Source organism: Fulmarus glacialis, unplaced genomic scaffold (assembly GCF_000690835.1).
Source record: "Fulmarus glacialis isolate BGI_N327 unplaced genomic scaffold, ASM69083v1 scaffold1506, whole genome shotgun sequence".
Taxonomy (NCBI): Eukaryota; Metazoa; Chordata; class Aves; order Procellariiformes; family Procellariidae; genus Fulmarus; species Fulmarus glacialis.
Genome location: NW_009217267.1, coordinates 15,332 through 36,921, shown reverse-complemented (window position 1 = coordinate 36,921; position 21,590 = coordinate 15,332). Strand labels below are relative to the sequence as shown.

The 21,590-nt window shown below is 41.7% G+C and overlaps 1 protein-coding gene across 1 annotated transcript in view; it reads right to left on the bottom strand.

Annotated features, from left to right (window-relative positions):
* Window positions 1-533: 533 nt before the first annotated feature.
* The window catches only part of EMCN (endomucin), a 35,617-nt gene continuing 14,560 nt past the window's right edge, over window positions 534-21,590 (bottom strand). Inside the window, exons 6-11 of the mRNA XM_009579592.1 lie at window positions 18,171-18,203; window positions 15,057-15,122; window positions 13,706-13,801; window positions 11,959-11,983; window positions 10,884-10,945; window positions 534-592 (exon numbers count right to left, since the gene is read on the bottom strand). Coding sequence (XP_009577887.1) covers window positions 534-592; window positions 10,884-10,945; window positions 11,959-11,983; window positions 13,706-13,801; window positions 15,057-15,122; window positions 18,171-18,203 — 341 coding nt within the window. The remainder of the gene's footprint in view (window positions 593-10,883; window positions 10,946-11,958; window positions 11,984-13,705; window positions 13,802-15,056; window positions 15,123-18,170; window positions 18,204-21,590) is intronic.

Here is a 21,590-nt window from a genome sequence, read left to right as displayed (position 1 = left end):
CGCACACGTAAAAATACTGTCTGACACCTGCCAGTTTTGCATGTTAGCCACTATAATACACCACCTCAATGAAAGCGCTTGCTTTTGCATGATGTGGAACAGACAGAGATTTTTCATGAAACCAGAGGAGCTGAACACTTCTGGGTACCAAGTTCCTTCTTTTATAGGTAACTGCCTTTAAAAATCTCTTACTTCTCACACAAACAAAAAGAAAATTCACCTAGGGAATTACAACCAGGAAATGCTGAACAGTTAAAGCCAAATGCTGTGCCTATAAAGGTCTACCTCTGCGAGGTGGCAGCTTCTCCAGTCCCTCGGTTTGCCTGGGACACTGTTCGTGATGGTGTGCTCAAGCTGAGCTTTGTTTAAGGCATTGCTCCTTGAGGCTGCCGCCAGCTGAAGTCATTGCTCTTTTTGTTTTGCATTTTTAACCCTTTCGTTTAATTACATGGCACAATACTCAGACTAACAAGTATTACCGAGACTAACACTAATGTTACAGGACGTAAGACGAAAGCAATAAACTTACGTATTTATTGCTGAGGTGCGAAGAGTTGCCGAGTTTTATTCTTCCCCTGAGATGAGTGCTCTCCTAAAAACCAGAAAATATATTTGCATCGGTTAAACATGCAAAGACAAAAGGACAAATGAGTCTAGCGGGAACACATCACCGACCACCGTACAAACTAGCCAGTCTCCTTGTCAGACTTACTTTATCAGCAAAAACTGTCCACACAATAGATTTTTACTACTCTCTCTGTGTTTTATAGCTTATTTCCCCTATGATTTGCTCTCAAATGGTGGGTTACTACCACAAAGTATTTCCAAAGCAGTTCTCAAGGGGTTAGAGAAGGCATAAGACTTTAATTAATTTTTAACTGTGATTAGAACATTAAATTATAAAAAGATACAACTATAAAATTATTTTTTGCCAATATCGCTGACAGCAGCTCAGTCCCTCCAAAGCAGGAAAATGAACAATTAACAACTTCAGTCAGGGATTACAGACAGTTCTCACTCCTCCCTCCCTGGAGAAGCAGAGCCGCTGCCAGCAATTATAGGCAGACAAATAAGCCTCCAGATGAGGACGTGTTTACAGTTGTCCTATTTCCAAATGTGTGTCCCAGGAACGGCAGTGGGATTTCTTTGTGTCAGAGATTCGGAGATGAACAAGGAATGGCATCCCCAGACTGGACAGAGCCTCATGGAAACAGGCACGAGGGTGGGAAAACCCAAAAGCCTCCAGGAAACTGCCTTCTGCCTCCCTGCTCACCTGCGGGAGACAATTTAATGCCTGACACATACACGAGAGGCAAGAAAGATGTACTACATTCTAGTGAAAGTGAATATGTATTAAAAAGCTTGCATATGATCTATAGCCTGGGGTTGAAAATTGTAATACAAATTAGGATTATAACAAATTCACTGATTAGGCATTTAAATAATTAGCAGTCAAATTAAATGGTTGCACTCCTGAAGAAAATAGAAGAGACTCGTCAATTGTTTTCAGACAGCTTTTCGTGGCAGCAAAAAGGGCTCTTTAATTTACTGCAGCCTTTCGGAGATGAGTAGAAAACTTGGTATCTAACGTGTTTCAATGAGAAACATTAAAAATTGTTTAACAACAATGTGCTGGAATGGTGTTTGCGTCTCAAGTTCAATTTTGGATAAAATTATTTTATCCAAAAAAAAATCATTTATTTTATCCAAAAATAAAAACATTATAAAGTGTTGCTAAGTTATAGCTTCAGAAGTTCTGACCATGTTACATTTCAGCTAAAAAGGCCTTCAGCAACTACTTCAATAACTCATAAGGTAATTTTTTCGAGAAAAGGAAAGCACAAGTTTCTGGAAGAAAAAAATGAAACATTTCAACAAAATTTATACATTTTTGGTAGGTGAAAATTTTTTGTTAGATAAAAATCGTTTTGAAAAGCTAAAATAAAGTGAACCTGTTCAAATGTTGTATAGTTTTGTACTTACAAAGGAATGAGATTTTCAAGAACTCTCCTTTCTTTTTAAATTTATTTTTATTTATTTCTTCCTTTATTATTTCTTCCTTCTGCATGATTTTACCTTCCTTGTTCAATAGACAGAAATGGAAGATTTAATAGGGTGTGAAAGGAAGAAATTGGCAAGATTGTTTAAAAAACAAGGTGTAGGAGAAATTCATTGAGAAATGTATTACCATGGAGAAGATACATTGAATATTCAATAGTTGTAATAAATATCAATACTTTGTTATCAGTTCCACTCTCAGCTGGTTGCTCTGCCTACACTAGAAGTTAGGCAGGCTTACAGGGAAGACTGATACTTTGCACCACAGGAAAATAACATGTCTAAGGAGAGGCTCCAGAGCTAGCATAGCTCCCTGGATAACGTCCCACTGATGTCAACAGGCTTTGGATCAGAGTGTGAAATGGGTGAGGCAGTGCTGGCTGCAGGAGGCATGCTGCTCGAGCGGTACCTGCCGACAGCCGTGGTCAGGACAGGAGTGGTGAATTTGCCTTATTGCAGACCCTGAGACCGCAGCACGCAGGCACTCACGTGCCCTGTCCAGATTTCCTGGCGCTATACACATAATCCCTGGAAATAATGAACTGCTGCAAACTATTGCTGGGATCAACGTCCCCTTATAATATCAGTGATTGTCCGATGAGGGTTCGATGCAGGCAGGGATGCTCTGCGTTGCTTTGCCACTGCGCTCCCAAGAGGGCAGGAGCCTGCAAGAATTCTGAAACAAAACCAAGTTATCGCTACTCCATGGTTGCAAACGTGTCTGAAGATATTTGCATTACAGGGTCTATGATCGTTAGTGCCAGCTATCAATTCAGTGATGAAGAGAGAATAAATATATACTGGAGAAGAAATGGTCACACAGATGCTCTCTGATAAGAGAAACGAGGGTGACACACGATTTTAGATACAGGGCTGCAGTACGCCTTAAGACTGCACAGAGAAGTGTCTAGAACAATTTTGGAGTCCAATGGCTCAGCAGTTTGATGTTGTGCCAAATATCCAGCTGCAACACAAAGAGCAAATTAAGAAGAACATTCAGGTTAGTTGCAAGTGGGAAGACAGTTTCATTGATCTCAAAATAGCCTTAACTTACAGAAATAAATTCCAAGACAGCAAAAAAACCAAACTTGCCCCCAAACCATCACCCACTGAAACCAAAATATTGCTTCCCATAAGGGAAATGAAAAACAAATACTTGTGTTGAGTATTTGTTAGAACAGATGATATTTTAATTGACTGAAGGGATTATTTCACACCAAACTGTTTGCCAATGGAGAAAATACACAGTGCAGTGGCGGTGCTCAACCAGTCTAGATGGATTACCTGCATGGTTTGAATTCTGTCGTCGAGAGAGAATACCAACAAGAGCAAAATTGCTGGACAACATCAGTGAAAAATTGACTTTTGTTGATTCTGGGTTATCCATGTAGGGAAGGGTGACACACTTAAGCTCCAGTGTTGCAGACTAGGAGATGGAAGGTATCAAGAGAGACTTGACCATCAGTTTCTCACAATATAGTTATACAGCATCTTGCATAATGGTAACCCAGTATCGGTTGATCCCATTTGATAGGTACTATGGCAATAATTTTCTGATAACGGGTTGAAAGTTCATTGCACGTTTGTCTACTTTGATAAGTAAATGAGAGAACTACAGAAAGTGGAGATGAAGGGAACTGGAAGAAAGTATTTGGTACAGTTAACCAAGCGCTGTCAACTGCGCAGCTGCAAGTGCAACGTGACCCCCTTTACCTGCAGTCCTGCCTTGTGACACCTCTCCTGATGGAGGAGGAGTTGTGGGCTCATACAGATTGGCAGAGGGCAGCGAGAAGCCGACCTCATATATATCACGCACTTCTACAAAAACTGAAAGAAATGATGCACAGTTTGAGAAAGAGGCCTTAGGAAGAATATTTGGAAAATGAAATCAAGTTGATACTGACATGGAAGTTTTAGTTGACAAGCAAACCCTTCCATTAAACCTTTTATTCTCCCTCTCATCCTCCAATGTTGCACCTGTTTGTTGATTTTTAGTCTGAAATTGGATTGTAAACACACAGACATGGGCACCATGAAGTCTCTAAACAGCACTGTCATATAATACAGACAGATCTGTAGTTAAATTGTCTAACTTATTGCCGCAGGAGGCTGCGGATGCCACAGGGGCTAAGACAAATTCATGGAAGTAAAAGCCACTGAGAACTATGAAGCACCAAAGATACAACCTCTGGTTCAGGATGTCACCAAGCCACAGAGTGCTGGAAGGCTACATGCCCTTCATGTCACTATGAGTACAGAAAATCTTTGACCTGGGCAAAGCCCTCTTTGATGCTATTGGGAAAGCTGGAAGAAAAAGGGTATAAAAAAATAGTCTTTGACATAAAAAGTAGGTTGTACTGCATCTCAGGTTACGTTGTCTGTAAGAAAAAATGAGTTGCACTGTTATTTCACTGTAATATCTGCTGCTGAGAAATTGCTCATAAGTGGCAATCTGGTTTGGAGCAAAGAATTAATGCAAGTATTTCATAAAATATGATTGCAGAAACCTATTTTTTATAAAAGTATAAAACTACCTCTGCAGACACAGAATCTAAATGTCTGTTTTTGCCATGCTGAACTAAAAGAAAGAAGGGTGCATTATAGATGCTGGAGAACAGCACTGAGTGGGACCCAGCGCCTGGATGCACTGGCTGGCTTTGGTTGTGGGCCAGCGGGTCCAGCACCTGCGACGTGCTGCAGCGCTCCCCTGACACGCACTTCACCCATGCCCCTGCAAACTGCTCCTTGCCACCGTCAGCAGGACAGAAGGTTCTGTACAATTCACCAGGGCAGAGAGAGCACGTATGGAAACGTTCAGGTGAAGGATAGGAAGGCAATTGCTGCTGAACGGCCACAAAGGGTGGGGACGTGGCTCAGAAACCACGGGCTGGAAAGTTAGCAAACGCTCCACAGATGAAAACATCCCCTGACCCGTAGTGGTCTCTGATTGTAAGACACTGCTTTAAAAACTCTCGCAAATATGCACAGCTCACAAACTGAATTACAAATATAGAAGGAAACCTAGCTATTTAATGTTTTTGACTACAGTTTTGCCCAAAACTCTTATCTGGAAGTGTGCGCAGTCAGATCTTTGTGGTGCGAGTAAACACAGACAGAATCCAGCCATGAGCTGCAAAAAGCTGAGAAAGTTTATTCTTCAGTTTCTATGAAGAAAGAAAACACAACTTCAGGCCATTATACAATACAAGAATAAAAAAATAGAGTATCAGAAAATGAGAAAGAGAAGGAAAGGGAAACAGGTACTTGATCTATCTCTTTGTTGTGAGCGGACCCTTTTCTATGAAGCAGCTTCTAGGTTTTCTACCTGCAAGGAAAAAAACAAGACACTGAAAGTACAGCTCATAATAGGAAAAAGAAATTATCAATATCATATCCTCACATTACTAGGAACACCCCCTCTTGCCGCTTCTAAGCGTGCAGCATGCCAGCAGACTGCTCTCTGCTGACCTGCATTGCTTATGTTGCAAGTGAGAGGAGGAGGGAAAGGAATTTTCAGTGACAGTGTGCCTCACCTAGAGACCTGGTTTCTTCACCTGCTCCTAGAGGCATCCGCCTGGATCCTAGGCAAAATGAGAGAGAGATGAAACCACCAACGCATGTTGAGCAACCCCATGGCCTGTTATGGGACCATGGCCCCGGCAGGGGTAAGTTTCCCTGGGTTGGTCCCCTAATGAGGTAAAACCCAAAGATTTCTTACCTCCTTAAATGCCACAGTCTATACTCAGATGTGCTCAGCATAAGAGAAACCAAGGAGGAATAATCCTCTACCCTAGCTCCAGATTTGTCCCATTCTGCCACAGCCACAGGCAGAATAATTAAACAGTCTCAGCATTTGGAGATTCATGGAAAGCGGTGATGAAGATATTGTCATTGAACTACATCATTTCAGAAGATCACAGGATTTTCCAGGTCCAAACCCTAGCACCACAGGGGACTGTCTCATCAGGTGCTGAACTTCACGTGTATTCCAATGACCGAGGCAAGTTTTTGTGCTGAATGAGAACAAGGGGTTTTTTTTTTGTTCTGCGATGATTTTGGTGCTTGGGCACTATGTATAGTACAGTCATCAGCCTCTGACATCAAAGGCTAGGTTGCCTCAAAGCCTTTACAGAGAAGGCTTTGAAAATTCAGAAAGTCCAGAGGAATGCTGCAAGCACAAACTAGGGTCATCTCAAAAGTGACTGAAGTTATGGGGTCCAATTAATCTATGCCATGAAATCCCACATATCTTCAAGGTAGATAGTTCATCTTGTGCAAGGGACGCATCCAAGAAATGTTATGAAAATCTACAGGTAGGAGGTATATCCAGTCGAAGAAGCAGACAACAGCTCTAAGGTTGTTATTAATGTCAACCAACAGCAGCTTTTGGAAGAGATGTGGAGCGTATGGGGAATGCTGGTTGTTCTACATCCTCGGTTCATACTGTTTTGTACTGCACTGCCAGCTGAGAGCGCCTCTAGAGATTGACTGATCCCTTTCTCCAATGTGATTACAATAAGTTAAGGGTGTTTCACGTGTGACAGGTCAGGTGTCTCCTCAAATATCCATGTTTGCCTGGTATGTTTTCCCAGCTTTGTTTAGTAGCAACACTTGAATTTTCATTTGTGTCCACAGTGGGTGTCTTGGGAAGCCCTAATGCAGACATGTAACATGGACCCTTCTCCAGCCACCTTCCACTCCAGATGCCTCACCAAAATCTGAGCCACATCAACTTTGACACATTTAATATCCTTCTAGCAAATTCAACACAGAACAGACAATAGCCCTAGAAGCCGAGTAAGTCATATCCTACCCTATCATCTCAAAAGAGCACACACTGGTTAGAAAACATGCCCCAATGAATCAGCTTATGCTAAGATGCCAGGATTATACCTAACAACTCTGAAATATTATGTTGCCTGCCACATTCCTATGAGACTTTATATTGAATATTGAGCGGTTGTGCTGCTACTATAAAGGCCCTTTATACATTTTACCTGCTCTAGAATGGGTACTCCAGGCAAGGGCCATAAAAGAAAATTGTCAAGGCGTTACTCAGGTATCAATATTTCTATCACGCATCATTCATCTGTATGAGTAGCCTTATCCCAATTTCTATTCCTCAACCTTTCTGTAACTGAGGAATTTCCAACCCTCAACATTTTTCATGAGTCCTAAAAGGTGATCAATACCTTTGCTGGTTTTCAGTGAAATACGCAAGAACCCTTACAGCAGAAGTTAGGTACGTTTTCAAGATAGGCAATACTTTATCATTAACATCATGGATGATGGTATTGATCTTTTAGTCATCAAGTAAAACCCTCCATCTTATATCCTTGGGAAACATCTACCACTGACAAGCCAAACATGCAGTTCTGTGGGCTATATTGAATCCCAGATAAGAAATATTTTTGCAGATAGATTTTCTAGAGCTCTGTATTGTAGAAGACCATTTATTATCCCTAGGAAGAGCCACCCTAAATTTGCCTGTATAGTCAACACGGAATGGCTGTAGCAAATCCTGTATTTGCACATCAGTGTAAAACTTTTGAGACTATTCACTGTCGTAAGCATTTTTATCCAAGTTGAGTTTTCACATAAGAAGCATGTACAGGCACTTATCTTGCATCAGGTGTTGCAATTCACTGGCAAATGTACATGAAAAATTCAAAGTGTTTAGTTTTGTCTGTTTGGTTTTTTACTTTACATCAATTCTCAACCAGTAGTGCCTTAGAGCTCATAAGCCATCAGCAACTCCATCCTTCTAAGAAGAGTTTTAAAAAATAGCAATATTAAAGCTCAGTTTTACCTAGTGTTCCTGATGATACTGCTTCACTAAAAAACATTACTTTAGTCCAGGCTTAACTGAAGACTGTTTTCCTGTATTCTTTCACATTAATTGTAGGTATTTGAAATAATATTCTTAATTAAATCTAATTCAGCTATGCTTCTGAAAAAGGAGTCTTTCTTTTTTCTTTTAGTTTATAGTCAGAACCTAATTTTAGAAGTCCTAAATAGGATCCTTCAGTAGTCAATGGACCTCCATAGGTCAGCTCATTCCAGTTCAAGATACATGTCCAAGACAGATGGGATAAATAGCCCTCTGGACACATATATCTCTTTCAAGTGACTATGTGCAGCCGGCTTAGTTTTTAGGTAGATAAAATAAGGCAAAATTAAACTCACCATAACATTGGATCAAGATACATCATGCACAACACTGACACAGGGTTTTTCTAGATTGCCTGCTTGAGCAGTTTGTAGGTTGTATCCTTATTTGGTTTGTATATAAGGGTTTTAAACATTTTTGAAACAATTACACAATCTCAAAATCTTCTGTTTGGAATAATAAAAGTAAGAATTAAAAAAACCATAAAGTATACTTATAATTAAGCTTAAATTGAATACATGTCAAAGCAGAACTTTGTTGTATGTATGCTTGTCCTTAGGCAGCTGAGCAGCCTATTGATAGGGAGAGGTTGATGTAGGTCTATCTGTAAAGCTAAGGCTGCCCTTAAGAACTTTCTAGTTTTAGTCAAAACTTTTTGTAGTTTTGTTGGTATGTATAGTCAGAGGCAGCTGTAACACACACTTTCTAAATGGTTGGACAATGAATTCACCTTTTAATTGAGCTGGATTTTACGTGTCTAGAAAGGAAAAAGAAGAACATGTAAAGAAGTTTTACACAGTGCAATTGTTTTTGGTAGTTGTAAGAGGGACCACGAGTCAGACATTTCTCAAGTTTCTATCTGTACCGTAAGAAACACTTGCCTTTATGCCCGAGCTTTGAATGAAGCAAGTAAATCTTATTCAAATGGGCAGGCATCCTAACATATTTGAAAATGCCTGTATGAGTGACAAATATTTCTGTGAGAAAACAGGCCCTTCTTTCAGAGTGCTTTTAATTTAAGAATTAAAGTGTCTCTAAAAACCTGGGGAAAAAACAGGACTTCCATTTCTGTGAAAGCATGTTTAATTTTGAAACATACAAAGATGTAAGAATTCAAGAGAAAATGGTAGCTAGTTTAAATATGAATTGTATTAATGAGAAGAAGGCAAGAATCTTGTCTTCTATGTGGTTATGACTCATACCTTCCAATTATAGCATGCATACATCATCCTTCAGTAAAAAAGAATATCAGGCATCCTCTGGATGGAAGATATTCAGATACTTGGTGAACCAGGGGCTGATTAACAGGCACCAGACCTCAACTTGTGAAAAAAACAGTGAACCTGAGTCTTTTCTCATTTACCCTGCTGTAAAACACAAATAATTCTGCTGCTGTCAATGAAGTTACTTTATTGTTGAAACCATTATGAGGGCAGAATCAACCAAAAAATGTCTATGAATTCCAGTTTCTGACTTCATTCAGCTTTCAAAAAAAAATACAATGGTTGTAAATGTAAGCATACACACAACTCCATACCCCTTAAAATAAAGCTAAAAGTCCATTCCCAAAGACATATACTGAAAAAAAAAAAAAAAAAAAAAATCCCAAATCACAAAGCTCTGAAGTGCAGTTGCTTAAGTGCCAAAGCATAGTTTGCATTTACTCAGCAGTGGTTGGGCAGAATGACGCAACCTGCAACATGGAGCATGTTTGTTCTCCCCCTCTAGCTTGCTAGCATGCTGCTTTGTGCCTGCGAGGCTGCAGGGACCTTGCGCGACTCCTGTTTGTTGCAAGGGCTGCCAGAGCTGCCTTGTGGGTCTTTTGGATTGCGCAAAAGCTTCTGGGAATTGCAGAGAAAGCTGGGAAGTGCAAACTGTGCCTCGCCAGCGAGTAGAGGATAGTTCAGATCAAGTGCTGTGTTTCCGAGGACGTCTCAAGAATTTAGGGGAAAGGGGAGAGCAGCTATAGGGCAATCTCTGAAATGTCAGTAGGGGAAACAGGTGGCCAGAAACCTTAAAAAAAAAGGGGGTTATACCTAAAAAAGCATAAAGTGAGAGGCTGTTTTTCCTGGAGGACTTCTGCAGATGAGGCAGGAGCAAAGGTGGGACCTACATGGCTGAGGGAGCGAACTGCAATGGGTGAAGGGGGGAAGCTTCACCATGAGTAGCTCTACCATGAGAGGTTTCATTTTTTTTTGTTTTTTGTTGAATAGCTGGGAATCAGATTAGTCAGAATTTTGTTCTGCCTACGTCTTATTTTGTGCTTCTCTATTTCTTGCAGAACCTATAACTGCATCCATCTCTTAGCTTATATTGATGAGATTTTGCTTTCTTTTGTGCATGTTATCTATAACCTCTGTTCCTTTAGGGTTTATTACACACATATTTTTTGCAAGAAGGGTTTATTACACACATATTTTTTGCAAGAAACTGGATCAGTGAAGCACAGGACAGAGGAATTTGCAATGACAGTAGGATTTTGAATGCAAAGGGTGGCTGGGTACAGGGCTGACTTAACACTGCCAACACCAACTCCAGCAGAGCCCTATTCACATATAGCACTGACTCCCAAACCTTTTGACCCCTGGGATATTACCAGTCCCCAAACTTCCTTGTATAGCCAGATCTAGCTGATAAATATCATTGGTTGCTCCTGAACATGCCTAGCTGTAGATCACTTACCATCAATGATGTTAAAAAATGATTTTTCCTAAAACAGTCATACTTGTCACTTCCAAATACTGATACCACACACAGTGCAGCTGCACTGTAGCCCTACAGGCTCCCAATCTGGGGATTTGCACTGTAGAGGAATTGTTTGCAGTGACTTTGACCTGACAGGAACTGAAGATGGGTTTACTATTGGAAATTACATCCCAAAACTGCTCCTCTCTGGGCTCAGAGAGACTGACATACACACAAAGAAAACACTCACCAGTCTCAGGAGAAGTTGTCTTCACAGAAAGAAGTTTGACTCCTTCTTTATCTGATTGGGCTCTGTTGAAGTCAGAAAACATTTAAGCAGACAGTCAGCATGCAGCTCAGCATATATGTTGGTCAGCCAAAGAAAACTAAGATTATGATCTGGAGGAGGAAGCACCTATGCCAGTCTACACTGGTGGGCTTGAAATGGGCTTTGCATGGGATCATGCGTAAGTCTTGGTGGTGGAAAACACCATATAGCAGTATCTCTGAAAACACCTTTCTCTTAAAGTTGCACAGCTCCAGGTTCAATCTAGTGCTCCACAGAAGAAGTACATCTGGGGGAAAAGATGGAGTAATCTTTTTTCTCTGTCAGTACAAGGCTTTTAGCCATGCTGAATTACAAGAAGGACCACTTCAGATGTCCAGGGAGTCAGGCTAGTAAGTAAATCAGCAGCCCAGATGTTGCTTTTGGTCATGCAAAACATAGAGGCCACAGCCAGACTCTATGGCCTCTAGTATATATCTTCTCATGGATCTTTCTTGCTTTCACTCTCCTGAAACTCCTTATGCCAATACTGTTTTAACTAAGCCTCTGCAAATGGATTAGTGGAGAGAAGATGGCATAGAGGAAAATTAAATAACGGGGGACATGAGAAAAAGAAAGAGAAAAATAATCCAGAATAAAAAACATTAAAAAGAGAGAAAACATGAACAAAAGAAGGGGGATGGGAAAGAATAGGGGGAAAAAACAATCAATGGGGAAAAAATTGAAAAAAAGATAAAAAAGACTGGGCCAATTGGCCCTGTGGCACAGCATAAGCTGTTTATCTGTTTCAAAAGGATCCCCTGCAAAACAGTTGAGAGCCATCACATTTCTATCCATGCTGGAACAGCTGCTTATCATGCATACAGGTGTACAATAACTGGAAGCGCATCACTTTCGACAGGATGTTTTTCTTTGGGGTTGCAACCGCTTATTATGGTTAAACAGAGAAAGATCAAAGAAAAGCTCATGCAGAATCTGCTGCATCCACAAGTGCCCCATGATAGATCTCAAAGCAATGAGAAGACAGGATTCAACCTACTGTTCAGTGCCGTTCTCTTGTCTCTCTGGAAGAAGGAACAAAGTTAATATCATTTTGATTGCTAGAACTCAGTTAAGTAAACATTTAGACATAGCTAGCAGAAGGCTTAGTTGTGATTTTGCAGCATTTTATTAAGTACCTTAACACAATCAACCAGCTTGAATGGTAATTGGTACTTTTCTAGTTCGTCCTCCCAAAAGATAACCACATCATCTATGAAAGTGAACTGATACTGCTCAAATCAATACTTCTGGAAACTAGGCAGAATGATACGTGACTTGTGCAAGAGCACAACAGAAGCACATTTTTCCCTGCAGCTCCCAAATCCCCAGGTAGCTGGCACAGAGGGGGCGAGCATGCAACAGTTCTCGAGTACATAACAACTGAGCTAAAAGATACAGGGTGGGGGGAGTGAGAGAACGAACTGCCAGACTGTACACTTGGGGGGGTTTAACCTGGCACAACATCTGAGAACAGAGTCTGTCATCCCCGCCGATAAGGAATGGATTTCTCCCCAAAACGAATCATATACTGAACATATTTTATTCTTATGTGCAAGTACAGGCAGATGGATGGGATTGAGGGGTTACATCAGAGACACGGAGCCAATTCTAGCCCCATGGCACTGGGCATAGGGCTCTCCATCGTGGGGGAAGCACACTGGATAGACTTGAACAAATCCTGCAGGAAGCACCACAGATCTCGATCTACTCTAGCTTCCAAGTGAATTTGCTAGTACTGTGCCTGCTGGCATTTGTGCATGGGGGAGGCTGGCAAGGAAATGTTCTTCACCTCTTATCTTTACGTCTTGAGTCCAAATATTCAGTAATTTCCTAAGCAAGGATCACACCTTCCTCTGTTTATCTGGGTCTGGTTTTCCATGTCATTGGCTAAATTGGTTGCGACACACTGTTTGCCTTGGTCTACAGCTTCAACACACTGTTGTGATTTTATATTTCCAAGGCCTGGCGATTTCACAGTTAAAGCTCTGCACAGGTCTCCTAACTCATGCCAGCTCGCAGGGAGAGAAAAACCACAGTCTGGATTCAGATCTGGGTTTTCACTTAATGGAGAATTACACTTGCCTGTGGCCCACTCGGGCAATTCTTTGAAACATTTGGGGAATGGAATTCAATGGAATTCCACCCCCCATTACCTTAAGTATTTCACAGACAGCAGCAAAACAGATACTGGCTTTAGCTGATCTGTCAAAATGACTGTTTCTGAAAATACTGTTTGCTCATACTGTAACTGGAAAATTTTACTTCCATATGTATGTATATATGTGTGTGTGTGTGTGTATGTATGTATACATCAGGTATTTCCTAAAAGAAAGCATTGATATTTCTTTGCCTGTATCTAGAACAGAGGTAAAATAAATATAGTGATTTTGTTAAACAATATCTCCAAACTTAGTTTTCACTGTCTTTTTCTATCTGATTGACTGATTGTGTTAGCACAGCTGTTTGTTAGCTCTTTTAGCTGCAAAAGCGTGAACAACAAGCTTTGTGGCGTTATATATTCTCCAAAAACCAGACACATTTTTGCTCCCTCTGTTCTTCCTACTGATTTTCAAAATGAAGTGTTACTTTCCTACTTTAGGTGAAATACTTTGAAATACAAGAAGCTTTCCTATCAGACTACTGCAACATCTATGGTTAAGGTAATCTAAAAAGACCCCAGAGATCTTTTAATAGCAAAAAGCACATTGATCTCTTTCCCCCCACAGAGAAAGCACACCAAATACCTGGAGTTTTCTTCTGGCACATTCTGTACAAAGCCACCAGTGAGAAGACAGAAAGGGTAATGACTATCAAGGTGATGACAATTGGCAAGATAACGCCTGCAAAAGAGGGAGATCATAGCGTCAGTTTGGGGCCAGCGTTGATGGCCCCCAAAGGTTTTGCGAAACAGTCATGTTTCAGGAATAAATTTTTGATATATGCAATTTTTTTTTTCCTCTTTTTTGAAAACAAGACTCATCTGAAATTCAGCAACCGAAGCGATTCTTTCTCTTTTAACATTGTACGCCCAGAAAGACACCAAGGAGTTACATAATTCAGTAACATTTCCCACAGCACTTACAACCAGGGATAGAAAATGCAAGATCTCCTTTTTAAATGAGGACATTTCTTTCCTTTTATTATTTCCCACCATCTGCCATTTCCTGACAGGTGTTTCCCAGCCAAGAAGCAAAAAGGAAAAAATTATGTAATGAAGAGAAGCTTTCCCGGGGAAATATATAAGCCCAGTTTCTCCCCATTTATCTTTTTTCTGGCAGTGATCAGCTACATTCAAATTTAGCAGGCGCTCGCTCGCCTGCTGGCCTAAGCTCTGCGTCGGGGGAGGCTGCGGCTGCATTCCCGCAGCCTTCCTCAGCATCAGCTGTCATGCCCGCCCGATATTTAGAAATAGCTTCTTCGATGGCTCTTGATGCAGTTAATATTTAATATTCATATAGATGTGTGTGTGCATCTATGGAACTACAGGGAGAACCCAGAGACAAGTTTACAGTGGAAAAACATCAAACATATTTCGCTAAGCCAGTACTTTGGGTAGGAAATAGCAGATCTGCAGCAACACTCTTGCCCTTGAGATGCATAATATTAAAATAAAAGATTAAGTAACATGCATCATGCAAATATCAAGTGCTTGAAGAGTTTGCAGGAGACTCCTTCCTAGACCTTCTCTCCCTTGACAATATGAACAATATATTCATATAATACATTTATAACAATATATTCATATAATACATACTCATAACGGTATATGAACAACATTTTCATATGTTTTCTTGTGTCTTCTCCCACAGAGGATGACTCTGTTCACATTTTTTTTCAGTTTTATCACTTCAACTTCTTTCCTTGGGAATAAATGTGCTGCTCTCCAGTGAGAGTGGTGTCAACTCGTTAAGCTCTGTTTCTCTTTGAGAGGAGTTTTATAACAGGCAGTTAAATTGGGTTTGTAATAGGGTCTACATCTGGTAAGGCTAGAAATAAAACTGCCAGTTTCATTCCTTTGCTACTCCAATCACTCATCGAAAGCCAAACTGATCAACTGAAAACTCAAAAGCTGGACAATAAAGCAGGAACACTCACTGGAATAGTGGATAGCACTCTCTGGCACTTTCTTGTTTCCAGAACTGCTTCCAGGACTGCCAAAAGCTAGATTTGCAAAATAAATATTGCCTCTCAAGTTAACATGTAATTGCCAGAACTCCCCAAACAACTCGCCCTGAAAAATCACCCTCCCAAAACAACTTCTGTGTCCCCAGTTCTGGAGCCATTTGGTGCTCCACAGCTATAGTTATTCTCAATAATACCTGAATAAGTTGGCAAGAGGGGTGGAAAAGTTTATCTAGTGTGGCCTAGAAGAAACACACACTTTGCATGGGTGCAGTCTTCTCTAGGATCATCTGCTTGTCCACTTACAGGTTATGAGCTACAAACTTATTCACTTTTAGGAGGTTAAGATACTGTTCAACATTAGAAGAGATCTCTTAACAAGCAAATAAACAAGCAAGACAGTGAAAATTAGACCTGCCTCCAAAAGAAGAAAGACCAAAATTTTTCACTGCTAATTAAAAAAAAAGTGCCAATAGTAGATGAAGAAGTCTAAAGAGGTGCAATACTAGTAGCTAGCAATTTTCTTGAGACTTGAGTGTTATAAAGGGATGCACGTGCTCCCTCTCCCACATTTGGGGACAGCAATGACTGTTGGGAGCCTCTGGGTGTCTTTTAGGGCAGGGTTTAAAGGCATGAATTTCTACCTTCAGGTGCTAATCTGAATTTGAGTCAGGTATCAACAACCCGAGATATTATTACTTCGTTGCATACAGTCTGTGGAAAAACAATCACTGAACTTCAAGAGAGAAAAAGGAAAAAGCAAACATCGGTGCTTCCCTAGTTACATTATACAGCACACAGGATTGTATTCCGTGTTGGACGGAGGCTTGAGCAGACGTGTGCTTACTGCCACTGAAGAAGCCGACCAGCTGGACAAATGGATAGCTAGATGCCTAGCATCGAAGTTGTAATGCAAGGCCGAGCATTTCCATTGCTCATTCAAACATCAGAAATGGCTCTCAAACAAAGGCGCCTGGGGCAGGTGGTCTGTTAAGCAGGGGGCCTAGTAGAGAGTATAGCTCTGTACATAAGTAGCGAGAACATGGTAGCAGCCACTGAGGCTCTGTTCCAGGCTCTGATCCATTGCTCAGGTACCCATTCATACCCCATACCCTTGCAGGGATGCACAGAAGAGGGCTCAACTTGATGGGTAGAAACTACAAAATTAGCTGGGTGATTAAAACCAATTTCCTAAGGCCATTTGAGGGCTAGAATACAATTTTGTTCTGCTAAGTCTCTGAATGACAGGTCCATCTTTTTTACAGATGGATTTTTTACTTCTTTGTATAGGCAATACATGTAATTCCAGTTTGCTGAATTAGAGTAACAAACAAGGTTTGTTTGTCCCAACCCTCTAGGGGTTCCTTGCTGCACTGATTTTAAAAACTCAGGCCCACTATTGATAAATGTTTTGGTGATTGTTTTTTCTCCACTATTCTCCTTTTGCCCATATTCCCATTCTCACAACATACTGGTCTGTTCAGATATGTAAGAGTACATTGTCTCCTGATGCAAGAGGAGTAAAGCAGGCGACAGCCAGGGGCCAATTTCTCCATAGGTTTGCTGGATATGCCAGTATACTGGATTTTCCAGGTAACTAGGAGCCACATGGTCCTACTTAAAAATTTATGTGGATTGACTGGTAGTGCAAAGGGAAAGATTTGAGAGAGCTGTTTTCATTTTTGTTCTGCTGTTGTGTAGCTGTGTGAATTTGGGGCAGATTGTTTAGCTTCTCTGTTTCCTTTCCTCCCCCTTCCCTGCTCCCCGCTTCATTTGTCTGGCCAGAGACTGAAACCTCCTGGGGAAAATTGATCACTTACTACGTGCTTGTGTGGTGCCTAAACAATACAGCCACAGCTGAGACATTCTGATGCTACAGGGTAGGGAACAATCATTGTCCGAGACCCTTATCTCTGAAAAATCACTGTTTCTTTAAAGCAGAAGTTCTCTCTCTGTGGTGCCTGTCTGCTGAAGGGTGATAATGTAAGGATGGAAACTGTCAGCCATCATCAAGTGACTGAAATAATTCTTATGAATTCGTAATTCCATGTGATTGCTTTAGATTTCCCAGGGAAATACTACTGCCCTTTTCACTACCTTATCTGATATACTGCATGATATACGGGGCAAGCGGCAATTATCACCGCAATGAGTTATCCTGGATACTGACTGAAAATGCCAACAGAAACAAATTACACTGAAAAACGTGAATGTGTATCCCTGCAGTTGTGCAGCATCTCCTCAGGAGAAAAACTGAGGATACAAATTCCCTGGTTATTTTCCTATTCTCTGTTAAATGACCAAGATGTGAGTAATGCAGGAAAGACAAATCCATAGGTTAGCATTTTAACTACTTGAGACCATCAATGAGAAATACAGTAGCTAAAAGGAAGCGCTACTGAATGAATAAAATGGATTAAGGAATTAAAACCTTTAACTCAGTTATCCACTGCATTCACTGAAGTTTCTCACAAGCCAGCCCATCATGTCTTTCTCTGGATCTGCAAAGTGAATCTGGAAGATATTTTCCAGCTATGGAATGATCTGGGATCAGAACAACAATTGGAGTAATACATCCATCGTGGGTAACAGGAGGGACAAACTTTTGCTGGCAGCAGCGGCAAGAACTGCAGGGACCGGTACAGAAGAGACTGTTTCCTGATAAGCCCAGAGAAAGGAAAATAGGACAATACAGGTTCACTAGCACAGGAAACTCTTGCCTTACTCTGGGACCTGCTGCTTCTGACCACGGGACGAGGAATGAGAGCCACTGACAAGAACAAGCTCCTTGGTAAACACTCTATTTATATCAATTTCCCATTGCATCACGCAATATGCCAGGCCTGATTTTTTTTGTGCTCCCACCCTGTTTTCTTTTCAGTATCTGCTAGTCCAACATGGCATTCAGCTGAAATCACAGCAAAGTTACTCATTGCTACAAGCTGAGCATCACTCCTCTGCTTCTCTGTACTACTTCAGGTTCATTCTTACCCCAGAGCCTCCTTGTTCCCTGAACATTTCCTTTCCTCAGGCTGCCCCCTCCCGCCCCACGCCAGCCCCTTTTGCCAGTGTGCACACAGCTCTTACTTGTCGATTCTGTCAGGGAGCTCACATGAAGGCCTGCAATAAAACAGAAGGAACAGGTTTGTTAGTAACTGTTTTTAGGTTAGACGTCCGGAGTCTTCACATCATACAAACCGGCAGACTCTAGCAACGTGCTCAGTAACCCCACAAGAAATGCTGACCCAGAACTGACACGCTGACACTGTTCCCAAGCCCAGAAGGTCTGAGCTATGAAAGTCTGCAGGCATCCCTTATAGATGGGAGCAGAATCCAGAGCACAGCCTACGCTGGGTTGTTATTCTGCTTAAGAGAAGAAAATCCTGAATTAATTGATACATTCCTAAAAAATTCCTCCTGCCAAAACCAACTAAGTGCCTGGAAGTTAATAGCTGGCATTTAACTGACAAATAAGTGCTTTAATAAAAGAACCTCAAATGCCTAATTGAGACATGTCTTCAAGTGTCACAAAACCCTTTAAAAATGAATCTTCATTAATTATCTTGGTGCTTTTGGCTAGCAGACTGCCAAGCAGCAGGAGTAAGAGGCATTGGTAATGAAGAAGTGGACCCTGCAGGTGAACAACGCTTACTGGCCCACTACTGTCAGCTTCTCCTGGCCACTTCACAAGTTTTTGGTGCAGAACACTAATTTTTTGTTAGCTTTTTGTTAGTATGCTGCTGCTTTTGTGTGTCTAGACTGTAGCACGCTTGGAAATTAAGGTGACTGTGAATACTTCACATTTGGAGGCTATCCACAGACAGCCATCGCTCCCACAGTGATTTTTATTACGTTGCATTAAATCTCTTCTGCGATCCCTCTAAAGTCAAAGGGAGCCGGGCACCTAACTCATCTGTGTCTGAGAATATCCACCTGTGTGAACTGGCAGTAAAACATTTATCTGTTTGTACAAGACAGACTGTTTCTTGCCAGGGGCGAGTGACTGGCACCCTGCCCGTCTGGTGAGGCCTCTCACACCGGATTACTGGAGCTACCATGGAAAAAAATCCCTCAGGCACTATATCCTCAGCAGTCGCTCATTATTTTGAGGTATAAATCACAGCATTTGGTCACCTTCCTCTAGGCTGGAGGGCACCATAAAAGCCCCCTCGTTGGGTCTCTTCAGGGTTCACGGCTGCCAAAGCATCTGTAGGGAACATGGTGCATCTCGCCCTGTCCCAAGAGCTCCCTGGGAGGACGTAACCCACCAAGATGTCCTCCAAATCCTCAGGCTGGGAGACCGCAGAGGGAGCGGCATGAAGGCAGCGATAACTCCAGGCAGGCATTGAGCCTCGCCCCTGAGTGCCCGGGTTGCAGCACTCCTCCTCTGACCGCGGTCCCCGGAGAGTACAAATCCACTCTTAGGCCCTTGCTGCACTTTCTGTGCTGTGGACAGATGCTTCGCACAAAGACAGCCCCTATCACCGGAGCTGTAACATGAGTGAAGCACATTATTCTACTACTGTGAATGTACTCTTTGAAAACCAGAATGGCTGCTCTTGTTTTAACTCCTCTCTACACCCAATTAAAAACATGGATCACTTGAACCACTGGGGTGCAAATAACCACTTTCGTTAATGATATATGTGACAGAGCTTTTACTGCATTTTAATCACAAACATGCATGAAAAGCATGTTCAGGTTGAAAAGCCAAGTACTTAAAAGTCAGTAGTAAGAGCTCTTCTTCAGCATATTATATATTAGTAATGCTAAGTACTCTGAAGATATACAGTTATCTCACCCTGGATTCCTAGGGTGCGGAAGAGACTTTTTTCCTAAGCTTTTTATCATCTGATCAATCCATCTGCAAAAAGCAGTGTCACCTTGCTCAGAGAGGCTCTCTGTGATGATTCGTTAGGCAATGTTTATAGCATATTTGGGCAACATTAATGACAACAGCCAAGGAAAAGCTTTTGGGAAGCCGTCTGTCAAAGGAGGTTTGGAATGACACACAGTACAGAATGCATCAGGACACATACCTGGCATTAAGAAAACATCCAGATATGATATGATTGCTTGTTACCCAAATACTGCCTTTTCTTCAGCCTATAAGGAGTGGGATCCCATGGAAAAAATACCATGTGATCACACAGCAATGGTTGAACAAGCAAACGGTAAAGCCCTGTGTGTGCATATTCTCGGAGAAAGGCAGAAGGCCTTGTCAAGTCTTACAAATAGGTCACTTCTCTATAAAACTTCAAACCTTGTCTCTCCAAGCTGAGGAGAGCTTTCCTAAGAACGCCCCCCCCCCCGCCAAGATTATAACATAATTATATATTTTCCCTTAACTTCATTCCTGCAAAAAAAAGTGAACGATCTTCGCTCAAATCAGAGCAAATAAATAAATAGAAAAAGTATGTCAAGCCTGAGACTGATATCCAAGTTCACCCCAAATACTTAAGGTTTGTCAAAGCTGTATGCAGGTGACGTTAGGCTCTGTGAACAGGAAGGATCGGGTGACCTGCGGGTCAGTACCTGCTGGCACAACCAAAACCCACACTGCTGTCCTGGCCAGACCTCGCCACTTCAATAAACCCAGACAGCAGAAATGATCCCAGATAGGAAACATGACACAGCCCCCTACCCTTCCTTCAAGGACTGTCGGAGCCTCCTGAGCTTTTGTTATTTTTTAAAAACTGCACACATCTACACACAATAAAACTGTAAGCATCTTTCCCAAAGATATCTCACCCAGATTCTGCTAGAGCATGAAAAATTAAATAGGAAAAATCTCGTGCCCTTCTCTCTCTCCCCCCATCTCCAGTATGCAAGCAAGGCGCCAGCTCACCCTCTGTTCAGAGATTGTTCAGCCCTGCCACACAAACAAAGCTGTGCTTATCGGTTGACTTTCAGTGTGCATTTTCTAAATAACCATCCAGTGCCCTTTTTGGTGGTGGGATCACACGCTTCTGTTCTACAGAAAGAGAAGGACAGAAGGAATGGCAGCATTTCGCTTGCTAACTTAGTTACCGTAGTTGTTCTAGCTGCCTGTTCAGAGCTTACCACATCCTTTGGTGCTGCGAGTTAGGGGGCACTCTGCATAAATAATCTGGGAAGAGTTCCAGATTCATCATGAAAAGTGAGGTGTGCAACACTGGCTGTGCTGAGTCCTTGTTGTGCAGTAAGGAGGACAAGGATAAAAAATTTGGCACATGACGGTGGTTTGATTTGAAAATACCTGGCTGAGTCAGTTCAGCGCTGGTTAGAAGCTTGACAGATGGAGAAAGAGACCAATAACTAACCTCTCCCCACTCTGTTCTCCAACAACCACCACCTAAGCAGCCTGGATACCCTGCAGTTTGCTGCTTCTGTTTTTGGAGGGCAGCCACATGAAACTGTGTTCACTGGCAAAACAAACGAATAAATTTGGCTGATTACTCAGAGGGGATACCACAATATAAATCAAAGCAAAATTAAGAACTTTTAAAAACCCTCCTTGCCCTGACC